This window comes from Myodes glareolus, chromosome 9, assembly GCF_982192425.1.
Source record: "Myodes glareolus chromosome 9, mMyoGla1.1, whole genome shotgun sequence".
Lineage (NCBI taxonomy): Eukaryota > Metazoa > Chordata > Mammalia > Rodentia > Cricetidae > Myodes > Myodes glareolus.
Window position 1 is genome coordinate 47,784,230 of NC_142034.1, and position 27,855 is coordinate 47,812,084.

The following is a 27,855-nucleotide window of genomic DNA, read 5'->3' on the forward strand; positions in this document are numbered from 1 at the left end:
ATCAAAGCTTATCAATTCCTAATTCCTTCACCAGAATTACTATTGTTATTCTGAAGGCATCTTCCATATATTGTACACTGTCAGCCACAATGAGAGTGTTCCCATAATGGACATTGCAGGCAAATGCATGAAGGCTTAAGGTTCCCTTACCCAACCCCAAGAATCTATATTTACATGAGAATTTCCCCAGAGGTTTCCCTGCCTGGTGATCCAGGCCCTACTGGCCCTAATGGCTGTCTTTATCTGCCTTGCAAATCTCTATCACAGGTTTGTGGGTTGTTTTTTTTTTTTTTTAAGATTTATTTATTTATTATGTGTACAGTGTTCTGGGCACCAGATCTCATTACACATGGGTGTGAGCCATCATGAAGTTGCTGGGAATTGAACTCAGGACCTTTGGAAGAGCAGCCAGTGCTCTTACCCTCTGAGCCATCTCTCCAGGCCTCTCTCAACAGGTTTTGAAAGGCCTCTTCCTGTTAGCAATCTCTGAGAAGGCCTTGTTAGTCAATGACCCCTGAGAGGCACTAGCCCGCTGCCAGAGCCCTGTGTCTGTCCTTTGTATCTTTCATACATATCCCTGCCATCTTGCATTAGCAGCTAGGCCCTGCTCCCAGGACTGTGGGTGATGGAGGGTCAGGACTGCTCCTGGCAGGCTTGAAAGGTTATGCAGCTGTGGATTTACACAGCCCTGTCTCTTCCTTCACATGCATTGCTGCCTTTTCACAGCTGGCCTTCCAGGAGAACCGAGTGAAACAAAAGGCGGATGACTGTCTGCAACTGAGCATTGTTCCTCGACTGGACAAGATGGTCGTGACAGGGGTCTGCCAGTCCGCCCCCGCCCCCCTTCCCCGGAACTGGTGCAAGTCTCCCACGGCTTACTCTGGTCTGCACGCCCAGTGCCAGTATGTATGTGTGGCTGTACCTGTGGGTGTGCTCACCTGTGTGCTCAACGTAGCTCAACAACACCTGGCACCTTGCAAACAAAGAGCCTCTTCATTTCCTCCCAGACTTGGCATGAGGCATATCTGCACTTGGGCTACACCCACTGGGAAGCAATCAGGTGCATCCCCCCACCTTGTAAACGTGGGACTTGGGCCCAAATGGACTCCTAGAACGTCTTCACAGACCGAAGGGTGGGACCAGGGAGGTGCAAAGTCTACTTGGCTTACAAATGCTAGCAAGCTAGCAAGTCAGGTTTCAGAACACTCAGACATCCTGTGCAAGGTGAAAAGCGGTGGTGGGTTCTTATGATCCCGGCACTGGAAGGGTCAAGGCACGAGAATCGAGTCTAAGGCCAACCTAGGCTACACAGAAAGACTCTGTCTCAAAAGACAAAAGAAATCTTGTACAAAGGAAGTAAATCTTTGAATCCTTATGCCCAGCCAGGCTCAGCCATTCTCTCTAGGATAACAGTCACGTGGACATTGTTGTCTCTGCCACTAAGAGGGCTGGGATTACAAGCGTGTGCCACCACCCTCGGCATTGGCTAAACCTCTTTTGATATCAAATTTCAAGTGTCTGAGAAAATACAAAACCACATGGTTCCCGGAAACAGACGATGGTGGTGCCCATGGCATGGCATACAAGGTGCCTAAGGACAGATGTGCCTTCTTGGAGAGGAGCCCCTCCTCTTCAGCCATCCTGGGGAGTGGAGGAGGCTAAGCAGACTCCAGCAAACACTAACAGCTGGCCAAACTGAATTAATTAAGTCACGTGCATATTTTGGCCTCTAAATACCCCTCATCTGTGTCCCTCCCCAGACCTACCTGTAGAGGCAAATTAGGAATGAGGCAGGTCACCCCAAAGCCCACCAGCAGCACGTTTGTAAAGGCGAAGGCCCGCATGGCGTTAGTAATTTTCTGGACCTGCCTGTCTCGTTTCTGCTTCTTTTCACCTCTGGAGAAAGAGCACACAGGACTTGGGGTGGGGGTGATGTTCCCTGGAGAAAGGTGGCCCCCCCCAGAAGGTCAGGTCTCAGGGATCCCCGGATGTGGGCTAATGCAAGTTTCACAGGCCACTCAGCCTCATTTTAGGTCAAGACTAGGGACGCTCTCTAGGCTGCTCTCTGAGTTGAGCAGAGGCTGATTCACGCAGAGGCTCTCACAGCAGAGAAGAGCGTCACCCCATGCCCCTGCTCAGAGAGCTCGGCTGATGGCAGGGAGGGGGAGGAGTAGAGTGTGCCCCAGCAAGGGTGCAGCAAAGCCTCACTGCACCTGTATCTTGCAGGAAGCTGGTAATAAGCCAGATAATAAGCCAAATAAGGGAGTGAGCTGGTTTCCCCTTGGGGGGCAGGATAGGGTGAGGGGAAGCAAATACACAGCAGATGGAACCAGGATGGCAAATAGCCCTTTGGCTCTAGGGCCTAACCTAGATAACAGAGAGTCTCTGTAATTATTTCCTTGTGGATTAACTATTACTGATTCCAGCCACGCCACCCACACTGAAACCCCCAGGATAATCACAAGAATGAATGGCAAATGTGCAAAGGAGGGCAGCAATTCCCAGGCCCACCACTTCCTAACTAGCCACCTCTGCAAGAAGACTTAAACACTTATCCCTTGTTCCCTCATCTCTAAAATGGGTATAACACTAACGAACACACATTGCATCATGGTACTGAAGCTGAAGTGAGACACTGTGTGTTCAGGGCTTGGCATTGGGCCTGATACAATAAATAACAGCCTATCACATGATGGAAGTGTAGAAGACAGCGTTTAACTCATCCTCTGATCTTAGAGCCCAGCCCTTCCATAAAGCAGGGCTCCCGAGCCTTGCTGAATCTTCAGAATCAGCACATCATTAGCATACTTGGTTGGAGTAGCTTACAATTCAAGTAAGTGCAATGAACCCCAGCAGCAAGTGGCTTTAAAATAGTAGCCCCCTTGTGCGGCTCGTGCCAATGGCTCGTGCCAAACCTGGGGTTCTGGGTTTCCCTCTGCTCTCATCTGCCTCAATGGCTCCCATTTCATCCCATCAGGGAAGTTCCATAGGGTGGGAACAATGGGCCCTGGGCTTGCCAGGGCCCTGAGTGCACCTCTCGCCCCTCCTGCTCACCAGGCCCTACCTAACACACAATATGGCCCCGCTGCCCTTCTCTGGTGGCCGAGAGTGGGCTGTGGCCTACATACTGAGTGGTGTCTTTCTCCTCAGGCTCCTCAGAAGTATCTTCACACTCCTTTAGCTTCCAGTCCATGATGTAGCCGATGACGGGCGCGGTCAGCAGGCAGAGCAGCTGGAGCGCGCCAAAGATGGACGTATAGAGGGCAACTGGGAAGGAAGACGGTATGTCATGGGAGCTCAAGGCTCTCGGAGGTCTGCCTTGGAGCCCCCTGGTCAGTGTGGGTTGAAGGGAACCTACAGGCCGTAACTTCTGAAATCAAAGCTAGAACAATGGCCAACTTACTTTTCTGCTCCAAACCTCTGCTGTTTCCCCTGTAACAACTAATGAAACCTGCTATGTCACAATGACAAATTCCTCCCCAACACCAAACTTTCGGGAAGTCACTCTGACTTGGAAACCACAAAATCACCAATGCCCATGACCGGGCTTTATATGTGACTGATCATCCTTTTCTGTCCCCAGAATATACCAGGAAGGCACCATTCACGGGGACTCTGACGTCAGGGCTTCCCATCTTCACAGAGACTTAAAATTGTAGGGAGTGGGGGACAAAAAAAATAGTTGACCGCTAAATGTTCCACCCCCACCCCACCCGTTTAGTCCAGGGGGATGTTTGAAATTTGAGGCGAGAAGTCTCTGAATAGAGTAGCTGAGAGAGGGGTCGCAAGGTCCCCTGACAACTCCCTGCTTACCGGTTGCCATCACTTCACCGAGAGAGCAAAGGTGGAAAAGCAAAAGAAGAGGTCAGAGGTAGAAGTACAGAAAGACAGGAGGCGGGCCCACCACACACTCCACTTCCCAGGAGACCCCAGAGCAGCCAATGAAGGCCTTGCCCACTCCAGCTCCAGAGCTGGGTGTGAGGGAGCCAGGCCCAGCTGACATCCTCCTGGCAGCTGGACAGACACCACGACGGGAAAGTGGCGTGCTGAAGGCCCTGACAGAGTCAGAGTCTGACCATGTGGCCCTGTGGGAAAGCTGCTCTGTCGCTGCCACCTCCCGCCTCCCGCTGCACTCAGAAGGAAAGGTCAAAGGAGCCGTGCCAGTCACGGTCATCTGACACCACCATTCTCCCTAGACAGCCAGTCTTCTCCCTCACTGGCTCCCTGACCCCAAGGCCACCCTTCTGAGCAGAGCCAGGCCTGGGGATGTGGTGCCAGAGACTGGGGGAACAAAGCTCCCGTCTACTATGCTCCAGACCTCCTCTCGCGAGTCCCTCCATTTCCTGAAGCCGACCTTTTGTTCTTTCTCTTTTTTCTTTTTGGAAAGGTCTCATTGTACAGCCAAACTGACCTCAAAAATTAGTCTTCCTGCCTCGCCTGCCCAGTATCTGAGATTATGGGAGTGAATCGGGACGACCATCTTTTTGTTGTTTGTTTTTCTAGACATGGTTTGCCTGAGCATCCTTGGCTGTCCTAGAAGGCAATGATCTACCTGCCTCCTCTGCCTCCTGAGTTCTGGGACTTTTTTTTTTTTTTAAGTCGAGGTCTCACCATAGCTCTGGTTGGTCTGGAACTCACGTGTACTTCAGACTATCAAGCTGACTTTGCACTCAGAGATCTACCTGCCTTTGCTCTCGAATGCTGGGATTAAAGGACTGTGCCACCATGTCCAGCAGAATGGAAAGGAAGAAAATTAGGGCCGGTGAGATGTCTTAACAGCTAAGGTGCTTGCCATGCAAGCCTCACACTGAGTCGTCTCCCATGGGGGACAGAGAGGACCGACTCTTCAAAGCTGTGCTCTGAGGGCCACATGACAGCCAGCGTTTGCACCTGCTCAGCTGGTCCCACCCAAAGGCCTAAGAGAAATAACAGAAGGCTAAGCTGATGTGATGGCAATCCCCGTGTTTGGCTGAGACAGGAGAATCCCCTACAGTGAGGCCAACCTGGTCTACCAAGCAAGTTCCATGCCAGCCTAGGCTACCACATCTCAGAAAAACAAAAGTGTTTTACCACATAGGGTGACCCACAGTGTGGTAGTTCTAGCTACAGGAGCCTGAAGTAGGAGGGCAGCTTGAGAGCCTAGGCGAAGCAGCAAGCAAGACCCACCCAGATACACTCTGGTTAGCCCAGGCAGGCCTCCAAATTGCTCTGTAACCTCAGATGACTTTGAACATCTGATCTTACTGCTGCTACCTTTGGAGTGCTGATTACAGGCATTTACCACCACATTGGTGTATGTGGTACTGGACGAACCATGGGCTTCATGCTAAGAAAACACTGTCAAGGGAGCCACACTTCCAATTCAAGACCCCGTATCTTAAAACAAAACAAAAGGTACCAAAGGTATAAAGTTAGGAAATTACCACTGGACTAAGCAAAGCCGAAAGTCTTTTTCTCCCATAAGGACCCTGAGGCCATCACTGTGCCCCATCAAGATTTTTTGCTCATTATACCCAGTGTCTTTCCCTTTTATCTCCCTCCTGAGGATCCAGGAGGTGCCTGGAGCTTTTCCCTCTGCGAAAGCAGGCCTTCCTGTCCCTGTGGAAAACTGGTATTTGGCTCCTTGCAAAGACTGTGTTATCTTTCCCTTGGTAAAAACAAGTTAGCCAACAAAAGAAAGTGGCAGGCTGGTGAGAATGCCAGCAAGGAGGATTTGCCGAATGTGTTTGTCCTGCTTGCTCAGGATGACTAAAGCTGAGTCATCCAGGCCCCGGGAAGTACTGACTTTCTCTGTGAAGCAAAGCCCCTCGTCAGCTGAAGACCTGCCGGGGCCTTCCTGTGGGTTATCGGTTCTGCTTCCAGAGTGAACAAGCCTCAACTGGATTACTCCTTCCTGGGAAGCCTCTGTTTTCCCTGGTTCCCAGGGCGGAACACTGATCCTAGAATGGGCCCCCACTGACCCAGAGTCCTCTGCCAGGACAAAGGTCCTTCCCTCAGCCCCTGGGTTGTTCACGTGCCAAGCCATTCCCTTCAGATCGGGGATGTGACTGGGTGGGGCAGGCTGCTGCTGTCTTCTCCTCTGGGCAGTGTTTTCAGTACAGACACAGCCCTGAGCCCTCCCCACTAGCACTGGAAACAGACACCCCACACCCTAAACAGGGAACTATTTCAGTTCTCTCCCTCCTTAGCTAGGGAAACCCTGATGGGGACATGAAAGAACAGTCAGGCTGGCTGCAAGACAGCAATGACAAGCAGACAGGGCCTCAGACACCGCAATTTCCCAGCCCAACGGATCTAGCGCAACAGAATACCTCCCGCTGGTGGGGCTGGTGGGGCTGGTGGGGCTGGTGGGGCTGGTGGGGCTGGTGAGCTTCACTTGGTTGGTGAGAGTGACAGCATCACCCTACCCTGAGGATGCACATCAAGGCCCGGATGACACTTACCTGTCTTCTGGTCACCGCTGACCAAGAACTCAAGGATGCTGTTCATGGCCCCCATGTAGAAGATGAGCCGCAGCTGTGTGACACACATGGTGACCAGGCTGAGCAGCAGGATGGGGCTGAACACACTGTGCATGAACGAGGGGGCAGCTGCGGGAAGAAGGCACGGGGCTCAGGCCAGGAAACATGGCCCATCCAGCATCCCCATCCTGGGGAAGGGAAGAAGGCCCCACGTGCTGACTGTGTGGGAGGTGAGGGTGGCAAAGCCCATGGCGAGGCTCATGGTGTTGATGCCCATCAGCAGATTTCCCGAGCTCAGTGGTGTGTGTGTCTGTGTGTGTCTGTGTGTAAAACAGGACAGGTGGTGCCTCTGTCCCTTGCGAGACAGAACGGGAATTCAGTGAGGGGTTACCCATAGATCTGCAGCCATCGATTCCCAACCGAGGGGGCCCCCTAGGCTCCTCCTGCAGTATAAATGAGGATGCCCCCACGGATCTCTTGGGCCAACCTGGAGCGTAGAGTCGGGTGCTGGATACCTGCGGCATCAGGCTGGCACTTCACCTCCAGGTCAACAGTGGACAGGCACAGCTTGTGACCCTCCTGCAGCGCAGCTTGCTCCTTGGCGCTCCTCATGGAGTTGCCCACGCTCAGGCGGCGCCCCACTGTGGTCACCTGCTTGTAGAACTGCTTCCCTGTGATCTTGTGGTCAAAGCCCAGCCAGCTGAACTTTATCTTCACCCTAGAGGCCACAGGAAGGGAGTTTGCTGATGCTGCCGGGACCCTGGCTGGCAGGAGGGCAGGACAGAGAGCGGGCTGACTTACGAGTAGTCCATGTCCTCTGGTCCTGGGAAGGGCTCTAGCGGCCAGTTGAAGAAACAGTTGAAGAAGACCAGGCCAGAGCAGCCAGCCCAAACCACCAGGATGACAATAAAAGAGGCACCAGCATCGTAGATGAGCTGTCAGGGGGCAGAGGTATCAGTGGGAAGCCAGAATGGGCAAGGGACACTTGGGAGCTGCCATTGTCTGGGTTGTATGGTAAGGCACGACCCTGTGAGCTGAACTGCTTAGTTATCAGAAACCCTGTATTCTGCTAATCCCAAACTTTCTGTCCCTGGAATCCAATTTAAACCAAATGTCACCTTTTTTTTTTTTTTTTTGGCTTTGATTTTTGGAGACCTGGTTTCTCTGTGTTGCCCTGGCTGTCCTGGAACCTACTCTGTAGACCAGGATGGCCTTAGACTCACAGAGATTGTCTCCCGAGTGCGGGATTAAAGGTATAAGCTAACTCTGCTGGCTAAATGTCACCATCATTTTTTTTCCCCCAGACAGGGTTTCTTTGTTTAACAGCCCTGGCTACAAATGTCACCATCTTAAGAGGTGACCACTTTATTGCTGCCATGCTTGTCTCCTAGGGTCACAGTGAACAGAGCTGGCTAAGATTGTTCTCCTCCTGAGGGTTTCTCTTCTTTGTTTTGAGACAGGTTTGCGTGTAGTCCTGGCTGATCTCAAACTCACTATGGAGTCTTGAACTCTTGATCCCCGATTCCACTCCCACAAGCAGCCTAGCCTTTCTGCTGCTGGGCTCACCGACTATCAGTCCAGTTCCTCAAGAACAGGGGTCTGGCAGCCTCATCCACTGATGTTTCTCTCGCCTTTAAGAACACACATGGCAGATGCTCCAAGATACTCAGGAGACTGACCAACACAGCCCCTTTAGCTCCTCCGTGGGACAGCACTGTTTGCAAAGGGTGCTTTGGCCAGGGTAAATGCTGCTGTGCATTTTAGCATTGACTGTCATCCTTTTTTTTTTTTTTTTTTTTTTAACTAGGGAGTGAACTTAGGGCCTTCTGTGTGCTGACCAAGTATCTACCAATTAGCTTTACCTCTGGCCCTTGAAAAACTGTGAGACAAGCGGGCGAAGCGGGTGGCGCAGTGATGGCACCCGCCTTTAAACCCAGTGGGAGGATCTCTGTGAGTTCAAGGCCATCTTGGACTACACAGCTATTTCCAGGACAGGCTCCAAGGCTACACAAAGAAACCCTGTCTCAAACAAGCAAACACCCACAAAACAAAAAATAAACAAACAAAAACCTGTGAGACAAGTCCTGACTTCCTTGCCCAGGTTGCCCTTGAACTTGCTCTATAGCCCAAGTAGGCCATCCTTGTAGCCCAACTTGCCATCCTGTCGTGCCTCAGCTTCCTTAGTAGTTATGATTATAGGTCTGGGTCCCCAGGCCTGTCTTGATTATCCTCAGCTCTCCCCAGATCCAATGTGAGGGTCCCCTCAGTGTCCTACTATGTAGCTCCTAGCTCTCTAGGATGGAGCCCAGCATGTACGTATATACAGAGGATGAGAAACTTCTGCTTCCTCTACCATCCAGGAACAGGAGAAAGTTCACAGGATGGCTGGCCGATTCCTACCACCCACCGCATGGACTCCCAGCTTCCCAGCCGACTCCCGTGGCTCCCTCTCATCATCTCACCCCACACCCGCAAAGTTAGCTTCACCTTGATGCCAGTGCTTCGGGAGGGCAAAGCCCCTGGTGACACCCTGACGGAGCAACACAAGAGGGGAGGGACCTGAGCCTAGGAGATTGTGAGCCTGGGCTTCTTCCTGATCCCATGTAACTTCCACCGGCTCAGAATCCTGCCTGGGAGGGAAACAGCTGAAGCAACTTGGCAGCCAGCAGAGCTCTGGCTAATGGGGAACGTCGGCCCAACATCAACAGGCCGGAGACTCCCAGGACCAGCGGCCAGCTCACTCACCCTACCTCTCTTCCCCAGGCAGCCTGTGGTCACACACCACAGTACACACTCAAGCCCTCCCCCCGAAGGCCCAGCGGTTTTCTTTTCTTGCTCCTGTGTTGCCAGGTGCATCCTGCCCAGGTGGGAGGGGCAGTTGAGGGGCCATCCCTAACGCCCATAATTATTTCTCTTCAGAGAGGCTGCAGTGGCTTAGTGGGGGGCGGGGGGAGACTCTGCCCAGATGCTAGGATAAAGCATGAGTTGGGGTGGGGGTACTGGCTGGCCACACCCTCACCTTGATTCCTGGGAAAGTAACTGCTGAGGAAGCGTAGGATCCAATCATCAAGGCAATAAACGTAGATCGAAGGTCACCGAACATATTGGGCAGCTGAGGGGATGGATGGAGGAAAGAAACGCTTAGGTCACAGGTGTGTCTCATCTTTGACATTGTGACAACACTGTCATCTGCAGAATTCATACCAGAGAGCTACGCAATTGAGCTGACAAGAATGGCAAGAAGGCCTTGTTTTAAGTAAGCTTATGACTTTGTGCTGGGTTGCAATCACTGCTGTCCTGGGCTGAGCCGGACTTGCCTGAGGGAGGAGGGAAGAGAGCAGCTAGCAATGGCCAGGCCTCACGTCTCACTTGCTCTCCCTCTGTGGAATTCACAGCATAGCAGACTAGGCAATTGCCGCTAATTGCAAGTTTTCCCTTCCCGGACAGAGACTGAGAAGGGGCAGAGGTAAGGAAGAAGAAAAGACACGGCACTGACTGTCTGCACACTCCCCCACCACGCTTGACACAGACTGGGCCCCTTAACCATAGTTACCATATTTAAAGGAGATATCAGAGAGCAAAGCTGTGAGCCTTAGGCACCCCTCAAAGGGAAGAAGCCCGTTAAAAATAAGACTCTATTTGGGGAAATGAGTGTCATTTTATAAATGAAAATATCAGAGTCCCAGAAAGGACCAGATGTCAGCAAAAGCTGCTTTCGGTTTTGAAAGTATGTTTCTGGAAGGCGCCAATCACAATCCTAACAAGACAGGTGGCTCCCCAGCTCCTGCCTGGGTTTTTGAGAGTAAGCAGAGGATTCTCTCCAACTCGACAACACTCCAGCTTGGGAGTCACCTGGCAGGTACCTCCAGAAAGCTAAGATTAGGAAGACTCAGGTTTGTTTTTGCCATGAGCACTTTGAACATGGGTGCAGAGCAAGAGCAGGCCCATCTGAAATGATTTCAAGGCAGAACCCCATGACCCTCAAGCCTGGTAAGACACCACATCACAGCCTAGAGCTGTGGCTCAGCAGTTAAGAGCACTTGCTCTTGCAGAGGACTTGGGTTTGGTTCTCAGCACTGACAGGGTGGCTCACAGTCATCCTTAACTCCAACACCTTCTTCTGATCTGTGTACTGCACACATGTACACATACATTTGTACAGATAGACAACACGCTCATACACATAAAATAAAATATCTGGAAAAAAAAAGGTACAACACATTGGGCTGCTGAGATGTAGTGTAGGCAGTAAAGGTGTTCGCCATCAAGCCTGACAGCCTGAGTTTGATCCCAGGATCCACAAGGCCCCAGAGAATCAATACCCAAGTCATCTTTTGACCTCCAAGAGTGTTTTTCTGTCTCCACAAAATTAAATTAATTTTTAAAAAAATTAAAGTTACCACAACACATCCATGGATGGGATCCAACACATGGACAAAGCACTCCCTCCCCATAGCCGTTCTCCCCTCTCAGGAGCCTGTACCATGTCATGAAACAATGCCATCGGTGCTAGGGACATTCTCTTGAGTTATGTCCACCTAGCTCACTCAATTCAGCCCCTGTGTGTGAGCCTTTCCTCATTGCCTAGGATCATTTTATTTTATCAGTATGATGAGCACAGAGGCACACACCCAGAATCCTAGCACTCAGGTGGTTAAGGAAAGAGCATCTCAAAGTTCTAGGCCAGCTGAGGCTCACAGCAAGACCCTATCAAGACGAAAGGCCATTGCAAGCCTGTTCTTGTTACTAAAATGGGGGTAGCTGGGGTGCTATGCCTGTCATTATTTCTGCCTCGTTTTCCTAACAATTAAATAAATAAGCAATGAATATTATCAAAAAATTTTAAAATGTCTATGCTCCAAAAATAGGCAGAGGCAGGTGGATCATTACAAGTGTGAGGGCAGCCTTGTCGACATAGTTAATTTCAGGCCAGTTAGGACTACCTAGCAAGATCCAGCCTCGAAAAAAACAAAGAGAAGAGGCTGGGTATAACAGTGCAAGCCTTTAATCCCCGTACTTGGGAGGCATGGAACTTTGTGAGTGGAACTTTGTGAGTTTGAGGTCAGCTAGGGCTACAGAGTGAGACCCAGTCTCAATAAATTAGATAGATAGATAGATAGATAGATAGATAGATAGATAGATAGATAGATAGATAGATAGATAGATAGAGGGTTGGATGGATGGATGGATGGATGGATGGGACAGACTAACAGACAGCTCAGTGGGTAAAGGCACTTCCTGCCAAGTCTGATAACAACCTTAGTTCAACCACTGAGACCTACGAAGGAAGAAGAGAAGCTGTCCTGCGACCTCCACAAGGGCAGGGCATGCTCACACAGACTCGCTAGGGTGGCCATTCTAAGAAGTTAGAGAGTAACAAGAGTTGGTGAGAACAAAGAGAAACTGGAGCGGGTGTAAACTTTCAGGAGGAATATGATACTATGGCCGCTTTGGAAACAGTTGGTTTTCTAGACAGTTAAAACAAAGTAACCACATAACCCAGAAATTCTACTGCTAGGTACATTCTTAAGAGAAATAAAAGTATGTGTTACACATGAATGTTTAGAACAGCATTCTTCATAATAGCAAAAAATGGAAACAATCTAATGTCCATCAAGATATATAGGAAAACAAAAGGTGATGTATACATAATTACAAAAAGGAGAGAAGCAGAGCTGGAGAGATGGCTCCGTGGTTAAGAGCACTGACTGCTCTCCCAGAGGACCCAGGTTCAATTCCCAGCACTCACATGACAGCTAACAACTGTCTGTAGCTCCAGTTCCAGGAGATCTGACACCTTTACACCAATGTACATAAAATAAAGTTAAATAAATTATATATATAAAAGGAGAGAAGCAATAACACATGCTAAAACTGGAGTAAACCTGGAAAAACAGTAAACTAGGAGAGAAGCCAGCCCCAGAAGATCCTATGTGATTTGGAGAGATTGTTCCTTCCAGAAACCACATGATAGCTAATGACCATCTGTAACTCCAGTTCCAGGGGATCTGATGCCTTCTTCTGGACTCCATGGGCACTACATACATGTGGTGAACATACATACATGCAAGCTAAACACCTTTACACATAAAATAAATGATTTTCTTAAAAAAGAAAATTATATGCGTGTTATATGCATCCACTGTTTGAAATGCCCCAAGTTGACTAATACAAAGAAGCAAAGAGTAGATTAGAGACAGGCAAGGACTGCCAGTGGGTATCTCAGTTTGGGGTGACGCAGTGGATTGAAGTGATGTTTACACACCTCTGTGAAATCACTAAAACTCAATGTGTACACGCTACGTGACATGAATGGTACGTGCATTATACATCAGTAATGCTTTCAGAATATTGGTAAGGAAGAGGACTGTTTTGGGAATATCAGGACTGAAAAAGAATATTAACAAATCTATAACTTTTATGGTACAAGGCCAGGGTGACCAGTCAAGTTTCCTTCCAAATTCTTAGCATACCAAAAGATTTTTCTTACCATTTTAGACTTTCTGGGAAGGGTGAGAGGCGAACAAGTGAGGGGCATAGGAGACAAAGGAAATGTGACATGGCCAAGTATGCACAAACACGCCCAGGTGAGCGGGAAAGGTAACTGTGGTCACTGCACAGCTGTCCGGAAAGAATGCCGCACTTCGAGGACACACGCGGTTCCCAAATGCGTGTATTCGGGTGGCAAAGCATACTTGTTGCAAAGACATCCATGGAACCATGGAGGAGGGACTCAAAAGATGACACCTGCCTATGTGGCAAGAGGGAAACACACCCATAGGGGATTCTAGTCCAGTCTGGACAAGTGGAGAAGGAAGAGATCAGAGGGATCAGCAGGGCAGCTAGAGGCCAAGAGCCAGTCCTCCTCCAGGCATGATCAGGCTGGGAAGCTCTGAGCATGCACTCAGGCACACACAGCTATTCAGCCCTTAGGGAAAATTCCCTGCATCACAAGCAGTCCTGGGCAGAACCACCCCAGTAGAGCCAGGGAACACCCCCAAAAGCAGACCACAAAGTGGTTGGCCCTTTTCTTTGTCTTTCTTTACTCAAGCCTGCCTTAACTCTCACCCAAGACAGAGGCCAACCAACATAACAAGGGCTTGAGATGAGTATGCCACCCAGCTTTGATCTCCTTACGCTAGACTCAGGACAGGGACAGGACAGGGACAGAAGGGCAGTTCACCTGTTTGCCCTGCGCAGGATCAATGGCAGCCTTTGAACTATCCCTCCTGCCTACCTGTCTGGAGCATCCCTGTTCTGATTTGTTCTTTTGAGACAGGTCTCCCATGATCTTTCAGTCTTGCTACCCTGTCTCCCAAAGTCCTGGGATTACTGGCATGGGCCACCACACCCAGCTTCCTACCTGGAACAGTGTCACCAAAGCAAGAAAATTATGTTATTTTGGCCAGTATGTCATTCTTAGGGCAGCACAGAGCCTTGGGTGAAGATGTTAGCTTCCTGACAACATCTATATCTTGTATTTTAAATTATAAATATTTTTCCTAATTAGAAAAGAAATGCATGTCTATTGTTAAACATTTGGAACAAAACAACAACTTATGGGAGTTAGGTCTTTCCTTCCACCGTGTGGGTTCTAGGGATTGAACTTGGGTCATCAGGCTTGGCAGCAAGCACCTTTGTCCCCTAAGCCATCTCACCAGCCCAACATACTGTTTCATAAACTTTTTTCTTTTTCTTTTCCTTTTCTTCTTCTTTTTTTTTTTTTAGAAGTAGTTGCACTATGTTGCCAATGCTGGTCTTGAACTCCTGGGCATAATTATTTTTTTGCTTTAGTCTTTCAAATAGGAACTACAGGTGTATATAACTTTCTCTGTATAGCAGCCCTGGCTATCCTGGAACTCACTTTGCAGACCAGGCTGGCCTTGAACTCAGAGAGATCTGCCTGCCTCTGCCTTCAGAGTGCTGGGATTAAAAGCACGTACCACTACCACTTGGCTTCTTTACTTCCTTTTTTGGTTAATATTTTGCTTTATTCTATGTACATGGGTGTTTTGCCGGCATGTATATCCATGCACCATTTGCATGCAGATACCCAAGGAGGCCAGAAGAAGGTGTTGGATGCCCTGAAACTGGAGTTATAGACGGTTGTGAGCTGCCATGGGAGTGTTGGAAGTCAAACCCAGGTTGGTCCTCTAGAGGAGCAGCCAGCGCTCTTAACTGCTGAGCCATCTCTCCAGCCCCTACACCGTTTTTTGTTTGTTTGGTTTGGTTTTTTTGTTTGTTTTTGAGAAAGGTCTCAGGTAGCCCAGGTTAGCTTCAAACTTGCTATTAGGGGTTGGAAAAATGGTTTTCTGCCACCGCCTCCCTAAGAACTAGGATTCCAGGCACGCATTGCTAACTTTTCCCTTCTAACCTGACACATTATTATAAAGTGCTTTCTAAAGCTATCTGCTGTTCCTTTCTGATACAATCTGAAATGACTGTGCGTATTTCCTGATCGGAGCAGTCTATAATTTAGGAAACCATGTCTCTGGGTTTAGACCATAGGTCCTTTTACATTTATTCATTAAAAGATTTCAATCAAAATTTTATTTGGGATGAGGGCAGTACTGAGACTATAACGCAACGTCTGTGCGGGTTAGACAAGTGCCCTATCATTGAACTACATCTCCTGCCTTCCTTTCACTTTCTTTCAATGGGGCTTTACTAATTCATCCAGGCTGGCCTTGAACTCATTCTGCAGTCCAGGCAGGCCTTTAATTTAAGGATCTTCCAAGCTCAGCCTCCCAAGTCACTAGGATTACAGGTCCTACACTGCTAGGCCTGGCTAATTTGCTTTTAAAAACAGGATCTTAAATTAAAATATTACCTGTGATGGCCTTGAACTCATGATCTTTTGGCCTCAGCCTCCTAAGGAGCTAGATTACAAGCATGAGCTACCACACTCAGCTCAATGAATAACCTGAAGGATGAAGGTAAGTGCAGGTGCAGGTGGCTTCTATCTCAAGGCAAATCCCTGAAGGGAAGGGAATGCACACTTTCTAGGGATTTACGATATCCGAAGAGTTGCGCCAATTGACACCCCGCCAACAGTGTGCCTACCTTCAACCTAGTCACTCCACCAACATTCTTGTTTTAAAAGGCTTTAGTTTTAGATCATAGGTCCTTTTATGTTTATTCATGAAAAGAGTTTAGAGAATTGCTTTTTGGGGTGGGGGCAGTACTGGGTCTGTCTGTGCTGGAGCCCCACACCCAATTCTCAGTACCTCACTTAAAATACACACTTAACTGCATACATGGATTAAATTAATAGTAATTAATAGTAGTTGATTCAAAATAATCCAGATGGAGGTATAAATGAAAAAAAAAAAAACCTGAGTATGCCCTACTACAAATATTCTTTTATAAAGTAAGGCCAGTCATGGTCTGAGATGGTCAGTCGGTGGGAGAGGACTTGCCTAGCATGGGTGAGGTCCTAGGTTTAATCTGTAGCACTGAAAACGTGTTTTGTGAGGAAGAAGGGCTGGAAGAAAGTAGCAGGGGACAAATATCAGTAAGACACAGTAATAAATGCATATGAGCATGCCCTATTATTTTGTATACTAACCAAAAATTAATAAAAATAAATAAGTCATACAATATGCCCGATATTGGAATTATGTTTCTCATTGTAATCTAATTTTCTCTTAATATACAATTTTTTCATACTTTTTTTAAACAAAAAATTAACAAAAAGACGTATTTTAAATAGGTGATCAAGCTGGGTATGATGGCAGGTCTCTATAGTCCTAGCACTCAGGACGTAAAGACAGGAGAATAAGTTGCACCAAATGGTCAGGATTAAATGAGTTTAACTCTGTTTAAAAACTTGGGGAAAGGCAGAGAGCGAGATAGTCCCAGTGTGTTACGGCTTCCGGACTACCTAGCGCTTGTACTGGATGAAACTGCGAGGCTGACCTTGGCTAATGAAACCCAAAGCATAAACATCCTGACAATAGTCAGAGTGCTCACAGGAGGGTAGGGCACAGAGAGCAGGGTTCCCCTGTGGTATTAGTTACTTTGTACCTAAGTGGTAAACAGCGATTGTGTTTTCTCCCTCGGTCTGGGTCCTTCTCCTCTTTCCAAAGCAGCCCCGCCTGCCGGAGATTTCCCTCACTGTCTGGCTCAGGGACAGCTTGCTCAGATTTCCTTCCCATTAAATAGTATGTATACCAACAGCAACTAATTTTAGCACCTGCTTTCTACAGCGTCTTTAAAGCCCTGAAAGCAACTGTCTAACCGCTCCTTGTCATGCTCACTCACTGAATACAAAACTTTCAGCGTCTCCACTGGGCACGGGGCGCAAACGTGTAGTCAGCCCTCAGGAGGTGGAGGCGGAAGGATCAGAGACTCAGTCACCCTTGGCCAGTCTGAGCTACCTGGGACCTTATCTTAGAACAAAACACTTAAAGAATCAAAGGACTCCCTCAAGGTCAAACATAGGATTCAAAAGTGTAGTCAGATCAAGGCCTGGTTCTGTTTGTCTCTCAAGCCATTTCTCCTCACAGGTCATCTCTCTCCCTTCCGGGCTCCTGTCTGATGCCAGCTCACTGGGGACTCTTACATCCTTTCAGATGTTCCTCTTAGCCCCACCAGCCTCTGTTCTCAGCTGACCTCTGGGGTCCAGGACCACACCACCCAGGGATGTGTTTGTAGATGGACTCGTCCTGTTTCTTCCAGGTCTGGGTCCCCTGTGTCACTGATCTGGTCTCTCCTTGTTTATTCTCTCCTCCAGCTTCATTCCAGTCTTGCTGGACACAGTGGTGCCGGGAAATGGTGCCGAAGAAGTAGCAAGTGTGAAGCTGACTGCCTTAGCAGGGCCTCGAGGGCCTGCTGGAGGGAAAGACCAGCTCTGCTGCCAAACAGGCAGCTGGAGCCATGCTGGGGGGCATGGGAAACACAGCAGAGGCTGCCGCCTGGCTCTCAGGCACACTCATACATAGGGCAGTTCAAGGCCCTCTTCCAGCTCTTGTTTTCTTCCTAGCCACTTTGCTGCCCCTGTTCTGAGTGAAAAACCTGTCCTCCACGCCTCAGCCTGATGACTCACACTCTCTCAGTCCCTCAGCTGTACCATAAACAGGCCCAGCTGTGTCACATTCCCCACGGGGAAACAGCAGCTGCAGGCAGCCCCTCCCCTGGTGTTCAGGCCACTGGAAAAGAATCCCCAGAGGCCACGGCCAAAAGCACTTTGGACCATCTTTCTTAGGGACCCTAAGATGACCAAAACCATATGCTTTTTTTTCCCCACAAGAATCCCGAGGGTGGGCTGTGGGGTGAGTGACACCCCCTTTTCATATCCATGAACTCCTGAATCTGCGCGCCTTGGGGCTACACCCTGACTCTGATGAAGTCAGAGCCCAGCAGTAGGTAGGGGTTAACACTTCTAGGCCTGTGGCCCTTTGCAGAGAGGACTCTCATCCCCAGGTGGCTGGTATACACATCCTGGGTTCAGTAAAGCCTGGATAGGCCAGGATCCAGCCTATCTTGTCCAGACTATCTACCCAGGAGCTAGTCTGGACAAGAGGACTCAGCAAAGCCGGGCTGTTCCCTCACCGAAACCGGCTGGCAGGCACCCCTCAGCACACCTTCGCTGGGAAGGTCCTTGTGGTCACCTTTCCGCTTCACTGGTGCAGGGGCGGGGAGGGAAAACTGCCTTCTCCCAGCTGCCTCCCATTCCACCTGGCAGGCCCAGAACCCTACCGATCCCCCCCCCCCCCCCGCCACTGCCTCCTGTCAACCACAGCACATGTCATGTGGAGCAAATTCATGAGGTAGAACCCCTCCGATGGCCCATTTTTCCCAGGCCAATGGCCATCAGATGACTGCCTCGGCGTCCCAGGGTATTGATGGAAATAGGAAAGAGGTTACGTGGGCTGTGGGACCCGCATTGTTTTACCCGCCTGGCACCTGGGCTCTCCAGGTAGAGAAGCAAATGACACCCTGCCTGGCTGCAGAATGGGGCTGAGCATCCACTCCCAAGGGCCACTGGCTTCCACCCCTCCCTCAGGTCTTTAAAGAGCCGGATGAGTACTCTAATCTCTTCAAACTCCAATCTAATTCCCCTGGGATCATTTCTTCCTCGGGTTTAAAGCCAAATGCAATGAATAAAATGAGGAAAGTCCACAGAGAGATTTTTTTCCCCCCTGAACATTTTGTAACCACTTTTCTGTGAGGGTTTCAGACCAGAACTCCCCATCCCGCCCACACTGACAAGGGTCAGGGTAATGAAGTGGAAAAGATATGGTCACAGTTTTGGCTGCGTCTGCTCCCATCTCTAAGCAACCCAGGCCCTGGATTGTAGGGTGGCGGCCCAAAGACGCCACCTCAGCCGCCGGCCGGTGTTTGTGCTTCAGCTGATGGAGCGAGCTAAAGGGTTGTACAAACTAGAGACATTAAGCAAACAGACTAGAGTGTGCTGGCCAGATGTCCAGGGAGGCCAAGGCTCCACACCATGGGGTGTGTGCTTACACCAGTGGACAGGCGTTTCCCTCCCTCAGGGATGCCCATGCCTCACACTACAAGAGACCTGAGACAACCAGCCCTGACTATTGGATAGCCTCTGAACCTCCTCACTAGAGAAAAAGACCACACTGTGGAAGACAGAGTATGGACTCCCAACGCTCTGTGAGGGTGGGGGTGGGGTACAAGCTATGACCACCTCCTCCTGGTCTGTGAGGAAAAGGCATTTTGCCAACTTGGGGCCCCTTCTCCACCGGTGGGTGTAACAGCCCACAGCCCAGGTTCTACAAAGCCCCTTGGGCCTGAGAAAGTCCCCCCATGAGGGTTTCCCTGACAACACATTCCCCCACATTCCAGGTTATCAAGGAGGCATTCTGTGTTTAAAAGCCTCATAGATTTGATTTAGGGAGTTCTAAAGACAACCTCGAAGATTCCTTTGTCCCCCAAATGAAAACACGGATGGGAGACACACAGAAAGTGCCACTGTGCTGCCAGTGCGGTGTCTCTGGGAGCTGGGCCTGACAGTTCTGCTTTTTAAAAGGCCTGGGCTGTGTCACAAGCAGATTCAGCTCTGCTCAGCAGAGAGCCAGGAACATTGCCTAACAGCTTCAGTCTGTCCTCCACAGCCCGCTTCCTATTCCTCTCAGCACTTATTCTCATGAGAGATCAGGTCCCGTGGGAAGCCTCATGGGACAAAGGGATGTCCAAAGGGAGCCCTCCAGCCTGGGGGAAGGGGTGGAGGGCTATCCTGAGCAACCAGAGATACTGGGGGAGCCTGTGGGGTGTTGGCCCTCTGCCCTCAGGTGGAGGACAGTGTAGCTTCTCGGAGACTCTAGACTGAAGGCTGGCAAATGTTTTCCATAAAGGGCCAGACGGTAAATATTTCTGTCTTTGTGGGCCATATGGTCTCTGTCACAATAGCCTGACAGCCTCTGTGCCATGAAAGCATCCACAGGCAACACGTGAGCAAACCCAAATGATGTGTCAAGCAAAATCTTGTTTATAAAAACAGGCAGAGGTCTGCATTAGGCCTGGGATAGCAGCTCACTAACCCCTGCCCTCTAGATAAAGAAGTCAGAGGACAAGCCCTAGACCTCCCTTAAAAGGGTGGATCCCTCCTACCAAACGCTTTACACAGGACCCACTCACATGTAGCCTGGCCAGGCACCTGATGGCCAGGCACCTGAAGTGGTGAGGTGGGTGGGAGAGCCAGGAGCTACTAGAAAGCGCGCGCGTACGCGCACACACACACGCACACACACGCACTGATGATGAAAGCAAGCAACACTGTGCCAGCCATGACCCTGAGTAGGACATGTCCACTATTTGCTTGGGGACTAAGCGCTTAGTTTTTCTGGAGCCTATTCATGGGCCATACCGAAATCTAAAAACCCTGGGGTTTTTTGCTTGTTTGTTTTTGTTTTGTTTTTTTTGAAACAAGGTTTCTCTGTCACTTTGGTGCCTGTCCTAGAACTAGCTCTTGTAGACCAGGTTGGCCTCGAACTCACAGAGATCCACCTGCCTCTGCCTCCCAAGTGCTGGGATTAAAGGCATGTGCCACTGGCGCTTTGTCTCCTTTTGATTAAAGAAAAAACTTTAATTATGATGTATCATTTTTGACTGTGGCAAACTGCCTAATACTCAAGAGATGAAAAAGGCACCTCTTTAACCCTAGCACACAGGAAGCAGGAACAGGCTCTGGGAGTGTGGGGCCAGCCTGCTGTACACAGTAAGTGCAGACCAGCCACAGCTACACAGTGAGAGCTTACAGAAACAAAATGAAATAAATAAGTAAAAGATGAAAGAGGACCAGCAAGATGGTGCAGTATATAAAGGCATTTGAGACCCAGGAAATCCCTTCCCCAGAACCTACATGGTCGAGGAGAGAACCAACTCAGAAAGCCCTCAGACCTCCCTGTGGCTTCATGTGCATGTGAAGCCACAAACAAACACACACGACAGACAAATCAAATCAAATAAATGTAAAAAAGAAAACATAAAAAATGAATGATGTAGCCGAGCAGTGGTGGCGCACACCTTTAATCCCAGCACTCGGGAGGCAGAGGCATGTGATCTCTGGGTTTGAGTTCAGCCTGGTTTACAGAGCGAGTTCCAGGACAGCCAGGGCTGATGTAGTCTTGGAGTGTGATACGAAGATGGCGCTTTCAGACATGTTACTGGGGCGGTAACCGTGGATAGCAGACTCCATTTTAGAAGTCTGCTTGAAAGCGTATATTAGCCGGGCAGTGGTGGCTCACGTCTTTAATCCCAGCACTCGGGAGGCAGAGGCAGGTGGATCTCTGTGAGTTCGAGGCCATTCTGGTCTACAAGAGCTAGTTCCAGGACAGGCTACAAAGCTACAGAGAAACCCTGTCTCAAAAAACAAAAAACAAAAAAAAAAAAAAGAAAGAAAAAGAAAGAAAGAAAGAAAGTGTATATTAAAAGTTAAAACATGCAAATCCTGGAGCTTAGAGATTCCACTTCCCGGAATTTATTTTACAGAAATACACGTACAGGATGTTCATTTCAACAGTGTTCACAAAGGGAAGGACTGGAAACCAACTTGAACATCCCTGAGTGGGAACCTAGTTGAAGTGAATTATAGTTCGTTTCTACTACAGGGGAGCATGGACCTGGACAACAGCAAGGACAATCACTGGAGACTACAGGAAGAATGCAGAGGCAGGGAACTGGAAGATGAAGTCTGCAGATACAGAAAACTAATAAGCCAAGAATAACACTGATGCACAGACAAATATGAAGAATATATTCTAAAGCTGATGAAGATAAGACATTGAGAATTTTGCAGCCTACAATTTAAATTTCCAAAATGCTAAGTAATTTTAAAAAATTATTTATAACAACAACAAAATAAGAAAAGTCAAAAGAATACTTATGGGTTCATTCCTTTTTCTTAAAAGCACCTTGGACAACAGCTTCCAACTTCATTTTAAAGGCTTTCTTTTTATTATTATTATTATGTACAGTGTTCTGTCTGCATGTATGCCTGCAGGCCAGAAGAGGGCGCCAGTGGCTGTGAGCCACCGTGTGGTTGCTGGGAATTGAGTGTCTGTCTGCCCTACAGGGGGTCTTTTTTTTTTTCTTTTTTTTGAGACAGAGTCTACGGTCCTGGCTGTCCTGGAACTCAATGTGTAGATCAAGCTAGCCTAAAACGCACGAAGATTCTCCAGCCTCTGCTTGAGTGCTGGGATTATAGGTGTGGGTCACCCCAGAAAGCTCCTACAGAATGTCTTAGAAGGAACTCCCCACATGGTGCTTTTCCTCTATTTGTCTTTTACTGTTACTGTTTGAGCCTTGAGCCCACAGTGGCCTTGAACCTCCTATGTAACTGAGAATGGATGTTGTTACTGTTGAGACAGGGTAGCCCTGAACCTCCCTGTAACTGAGCTAACCTTGAACTTCTCCTGATCCTCTACTCCTTCTGAGCGCAGGGATTGAAGGACCATATTATCATGTCTAGCTGTCCTTTTTATTATTCCAGGGGTACAGAGTCAAGGCCTCAAGATGGCTTTAAAATCACAGCAATTATCTCACCCCTGCCTCCTGAGTGCTGGGTGACAGCACGGACCACACCACCCAACTCTTTTTATGCTGTGATGCTGGGGTTGGCACCCAGAGTCCTGTGCACGCTGGAGAAGCACTCTGCCCCCGAGCTGCACCCCAGCCCACGTTTACCCCATGCTTCATGATGACTAAGCATTGTCTGCACTGAAGCTCCTCAAGGCCCAGGACCATCTCAAACTCATATCCTGAAATTCTGATCTGCCCTACCAGATGCCCAACGTGACAAAAATAACAAGAGTGACGCCAGGTTTTTATTTTTCATCTTGATAAAAAAAAAAAAAAAAGGTTGGTGGTTTCCATGCTGTCCAAGAACAAACAGAACCATGCCTGACTCCTGTTTCACATTTACACAACCTAGTGGAATCTGTGTACTTTTCACAGTGCGAACACACTTCTCCCTGTTTCAACATTTGTTTTCCTCTGGGATTAGGATAGGGGAGACAATATCTATTTTGATTTTAAATGTAACTGATTAAAAAAAAACAAAAATAAAAATGCCCTAACAAATAGTACACCTCGAGGGCACCAGCAGGTGAAGCAACTGAGCCCCCAGGTGAGTGTGTCGCTCACCCTCAGACACCCACACCCAGGGCTCATCACACATGCTGCCTACACTGGGCCTTCTTTCCCGAAGAGACTGCAGTGAACTTTCCCTGTCCATGGACACAGGCCAAGATGGTTAATCCTCCCTGCCAGGGAAAGCATAGGAAAAGGGAGCGGGGAAGATGTAGGCCTGCAGGCTGGTAACCAAGATGCCAGCACCTCTACAGATTCTTTTGATCAGAAAGGTCCCAGCGCTCTCGGAGCAAAACCTCAACAAAAGGCCTCTTAACAGCTTGACTCCTGACTCGAGCATAATGGGAAACAGAACCAGACTATAAACAGCCATGGCAGTAGTGTACCCCCAGACCTTCTTCAGAGGTAAACTGAGCCAGGAAATGATCCCTTGATAGAAGCCTGGGAATGGTACCCTTGCCTGTCGGTGTAAGTCTGTGGTCTTCCAATGGGAAAAGATATTTCTATTCCTTCTTTAACTTCCTTCAGCTCCTCCTCCAGTCCTCCTTAAAAAGAAACCTGTTTTGTGGCATCCTGGTGGTCCTGCCAAGAGCATGCTCCACATTCCAAGAAACAGTTCCACCTATCTGGCCAGACATCTGTGTCCTAGCCGGGAAGAGTGTCACAATGTTGCCACTCAGTTCCAGGCACCTGCAATGGTTGGGGCTGGGTGGTTCCAGGCCAGGCTTGTCTAACAAATGGTACTGTTAGCCAGAGTTCCTGGAGAGCCTCGGGACGGCAGCCACAGATGATAAGAAACAACGCGGGCAACAGCCCTTGTTTTCCCAGCTCTTCTCTGACAGAGACCTGCATTCCCCATGCAGGCAAGCCCAGAAGCAGCTGCAAGTCACCCTGGGAGTCACACCTGTCTGCTTTAGAACCTATAGGACTGGCTTTGCTGTCAGGCTAGAGAAACCACAGCCCAACACTGCTTGGGACGTCCAAGCATACGGGGCAATGGAAAGAAAGGACCTGGACACCAACCAATACGGCCCCGAATCCAGCACTTCCCCAGTTGGAAATGTTCCTTAACAAACCAATACTCACGGTTAATGAAGTGAAGGTCATGCACATCCCCCCAAAGCCGTTCAGAGCCAAGGCGATGAAGATGAGCACAGAGAGCGCTGTGGACAGACAGAAAGCCATAATTGGGGGAGCTCAGGAGCACAGTGTTCCACACTGAGAAGGCTACAGATGAGCTAAAAATAAAGGACAGGCCATCAAGGGTTAGCGACGCCTGGAGAGCACGCCCTCCGTCCTCTTGCCTACCTCAGGGACCTTGAGTTCTAGCAAAAGACGTGTGCCCACTCTCTTTTCTGTTGACCTAGGCCCAATCAAATGACCCCAAAAGTCTGCCCACAGACAACAAAATCCCAGGTTCCTGGAAATCCACAGACGAGCCTGGCTAGGAGGTTACTGAAATTCCGGTCCTATTTTGGTGTTGTGCGAAAAGCCCTTAAAGTTCTCAACTGGGGATGGGATCCAGGTGTTTCCTAAGTTGTTTTTCAAGGGCTGCCCTAGGCTGCCCTGAGGCCTCGCTCAGCTAGGTGTGGTGTATCATGCCTGCAATCCCAGCCTTCGGGCTGAACCAGGAGGACTACAAGTTTAAGGCGAGCTTGGACTACCTCTGTCTCAAGTGTCCAAGAGCTGGGATGTTGTTCGATGGCAGAGAGCTTGCCGGACATTTACAAGCCCTGGGTTCAATCCCCAGTACTGAAACAAAAAGAGGAAGAAGAGGAGATGGCTCAGCTACCATTTCTGCACCATGGAAGGCCATGTCCTGTACTGGGCCTGGTCCACAAAGTTTGTCTTCCAAGTAGCATCAGCGAGGCTACCACCATGGACTGGGTTGGTGGCTTGGGGATCAGACAGGAGCCCCACACATTCTGAGAACCTCTCTTACACTGCTTGGGGTGATTATTCTCTTACTAGCCACATATTTGAAAGAGCAAAGTCCTAGGCAATAGACCACCAGTCAGAAAGCGGCCCTGGCCACCCATGAGGTAACTGAGCAGTCAGCTAAGAGGGATCCCTTCTGGCTTGAACAGGGAGCACCAAGCCTAGATAGCATCCAAGAGCAGGTGGGCCAGTGAGCACCTGTGGACGATGGTGTTTCCCCCAGCTTCTGGCAAAAAAGAAGAAAAGGCAAATAAAAGAAAAGGCATACTCACAGTCTGGGTTACTCGCTCCATATGCAATCAGCAAGCACGAGACCGCAAAGCAGGCACTAAAACCAAACAGAAAGTTGATACTATGTTATCAACTGTTGTTACTAGATAGTTATGGGGGGCAGTAATTTACTATGTGTCACTTCAGAACATTTATAATCACCACTTAACAGTTCTAGGGAGACCAGGAAATACGCCTCATGAGGCATGCAGGATGATCCAGGAGGATGATGGTCTCTTGGGAGTTGTTTTCAGGGCTAAGACTTGAACCTGGGGTCTTCTGTGTTACACAAGTGCTTCACCGCTGAGCTGCAGCCTCAGCCTCACTTAATAATTGTTACAATTTCATTCATTTTGCCGGGTGGTGGTGGCACATCCCTTTAATCCCAGCACTCAGGAGGCAGAGGCAGGAGGATCTCTGTGAATTCAAGGCCAGCCTAGTCTACAAGAGCTAGTTCTGAGGCTCCAAAACTACAGAGAAACCCTGTCTCAAAAAACACACAAACAAAACAAAAAACAAACAAAACCAAAACCAAAAAACTTCATTCATTTTAATTAATTGATTAACTTTATTCTTACTATTTTTTTCAGTGCTGGGGTAAAACCCAGGGCCATGTACACATTGGGCAAACACTCTACCACTGAGCCCCATTCACAACATTTAAAGCACACAGTGCTAAGAATGGCATCTGTGGGCTATAACTCAGTTGTAAAACACTTGTCTAGCACACATTAAGCAGAGTTTAATGGGCGGCACCTTTCACCACTCCTACACACACACACACACACACACACACACACACACACACACACAGGGTACATGTATACCTAATCTACATTTGCATATACTTATACATGTTCAAAAACTTTTTTCTTCCTGGAGGAAGTATAAGGCCACAAGTCTTTGGAAACCAATGTTCTTCTCTTCTTATTTTACTTTGGCGCGTACAGACACACATGTTGGTGCATGCATTCCATGTATATGGTACAGAGTAGAGGGGTTGGGGGCAACCTGAAGGAGTCAGTTCTCTAGCTTCTACCACGTAGGTTCCAAGGATGGAAATAAGGTCATTAGGCTTGGTGGTAAGTATCTTTACCTGAAGAGCCATCCTGGTGACCCCAAAAACTAATGTTAAAGACAAGACCAGCAAGTTCTGGTCATTCCAGATGGGCCTGAGTCCTGGGGCTTGCATGCAGAACACAGGGAGAGTCACAGTCGCTCCCGACTCTGTGCCACACCGTGAAGGAACCCTGCCCCAGCGCATTGAGGGAGCCCCATGGTGCACCTGCTAGCACATTCTGAGATTCCCTACAGCAGGGAATGCAGCTCAGGGGACTGCTATCCTCATCCTTCCCCCAAGGAACCCATACTGACCTGCCCAGTAGTCTGAGATTCCTTGGCCCATACTTGTCCATGATGATGCCCAGAGGCAGGGTGATGGCACTGAGCAGGAAGGAACCCACAGTGAATGCCAAATTTAGAATCTCATCTTGGGCCTTGCAGCTGAGCCAGCCGTTCATCAGGCTCACCTCCTCGTGCTCTGGCTCTGCAGTGCTCCCGACCGTGCCATTGGTGACATTCTCTGTGTGTACAAAGGAGGAGGCTATGGTAGGCATTCGAAGACCCAAGAGACAGATGCTCCTTCAGAATTTTGCCTCTAAGAAAGCCAAAGCTCGTTCTGAGAGCCTTAAGGCTCCGGCAACTGACAAGAGATGGCTCTGCCGCCCAGACCCCTGCAGAAATAATGCAGATGTTTACAATATTTGTAGAATCACAGAGCAATCAAAGAATTCAATTTAAAAAAAAAACCACAAAATCTTCTTCACAACTTCGAGGGCTTCATGTGTCCCTTGACACCCACCATTAGTCCCAGACTGCGATTCCCATTCTAGAATGATGGTGAAAGCCTGTTATCTAAGCAGGAGGACCAGGGGCTCAAATCATCCACAGATAATGAGTCTGAGGGCAGCCTAGGCTACAGGAAACCCTGTGTCATGGGAGAGTTGGTGATGGGACAGAATGGCTCAGCAGGAAAAGGCATCTAGTTGTCCTAGAACTCACTCTGTAGACCAGGTTGGCCTCGAACTCACAGAGATCCCCCTGCCTCTGCCTCCCAAGTATTGAGATTAAAGGTGAGTACCACCACTGCCTGGCAAGAATACCTTTCTTTTTGAGGGTGAGGGGGCAGTTTCAAGATAGCTTCCACTCAGAATCAAGTAGATCTCTGTGAGTTCAAGGCCAGCCTGGTCTACAGAGAGTTCTAGGGTAGTCAGCGCTACATAGAGAGAACCTGTCTCAAAAAAATAAAAATAAACAAAAAGTGATTTCACTCTACAGTATTCTATTCTCTATACCCAGTGATAGCAGCTCAGGGCCCAACCTTGGCTGTGGAGCTCCAGGCTATCTCAAACATTCTCAGGAGCTCTGTCCACAGAAAGCCATGCAGCCAGCGTGGAGGACTTGGGAAAGACAAGCTGCTGGTCTTACTATAGCACCTCGGTGTTCCTCAACCATTCTGAGCAAACTGGATGAGCCTCTTTGTCTCTACTAAATCACAGCACAAGTCATGTGACATCTTTCACCCTAGACTTTCCATACCTCCAACCACCGCATATTATAACTCTGA

General features: G+C 48.9%; 1 protein-coding gene across 5 annotated transcripts in view; it reads right to left on the bottom strand.

Moving 5' to 3' along the window:
• The window catches only part of Slc43a2 (solute carrier family 43 member 2), a 42,964-nt gene that overhangs the window by 4,833 nt on the left and 10,276 nt on the right, over window positions 1-27,855 (bottom strand). For all 5 annotated transcript variants that reach the window (XM_085695316.2, XM_085695320.2, XM_085695319.2 and 2 more), the window contains exons 3-11: window positions 26,604-26,811; window positions 25,232-25,287; window positions 24,108-24,184; window positions 9,481-9,573; window positions 7,263-7,396; window positions 6,977-7,179; window positions 6,444-6,590; window positions 3,129-3,267; window positions 1,767-1,896 (exon numbers count right to left, since the gene is read on the bottom strand). In XM_085695316.2, coding sequence (XP_085551442.2) covers window positions 1,767-1,896; window positions 3,129-3,267; window positions 6,444-6,590; window positions 6,977-7,179; window positions 7,263-7,396; window positions 9,481-9,573; window positions 24,108-24,184; window positions 25,232-25,287; window positions 26,604-26,811 — 1,187 coding nt within the window. The remainder of the gene's footprint in view (window positions 1-1,766; window positions 1,897-3,128; window positions 3,268-6,443; window positions 6,591-6,976; window positions 7,180-7,262; window positions 7,397-9,480; window positions 9,574-24,107; window positions 24,185-25,231; window positions 25,288-26,603; window positions 26,812-27,855) is intronic.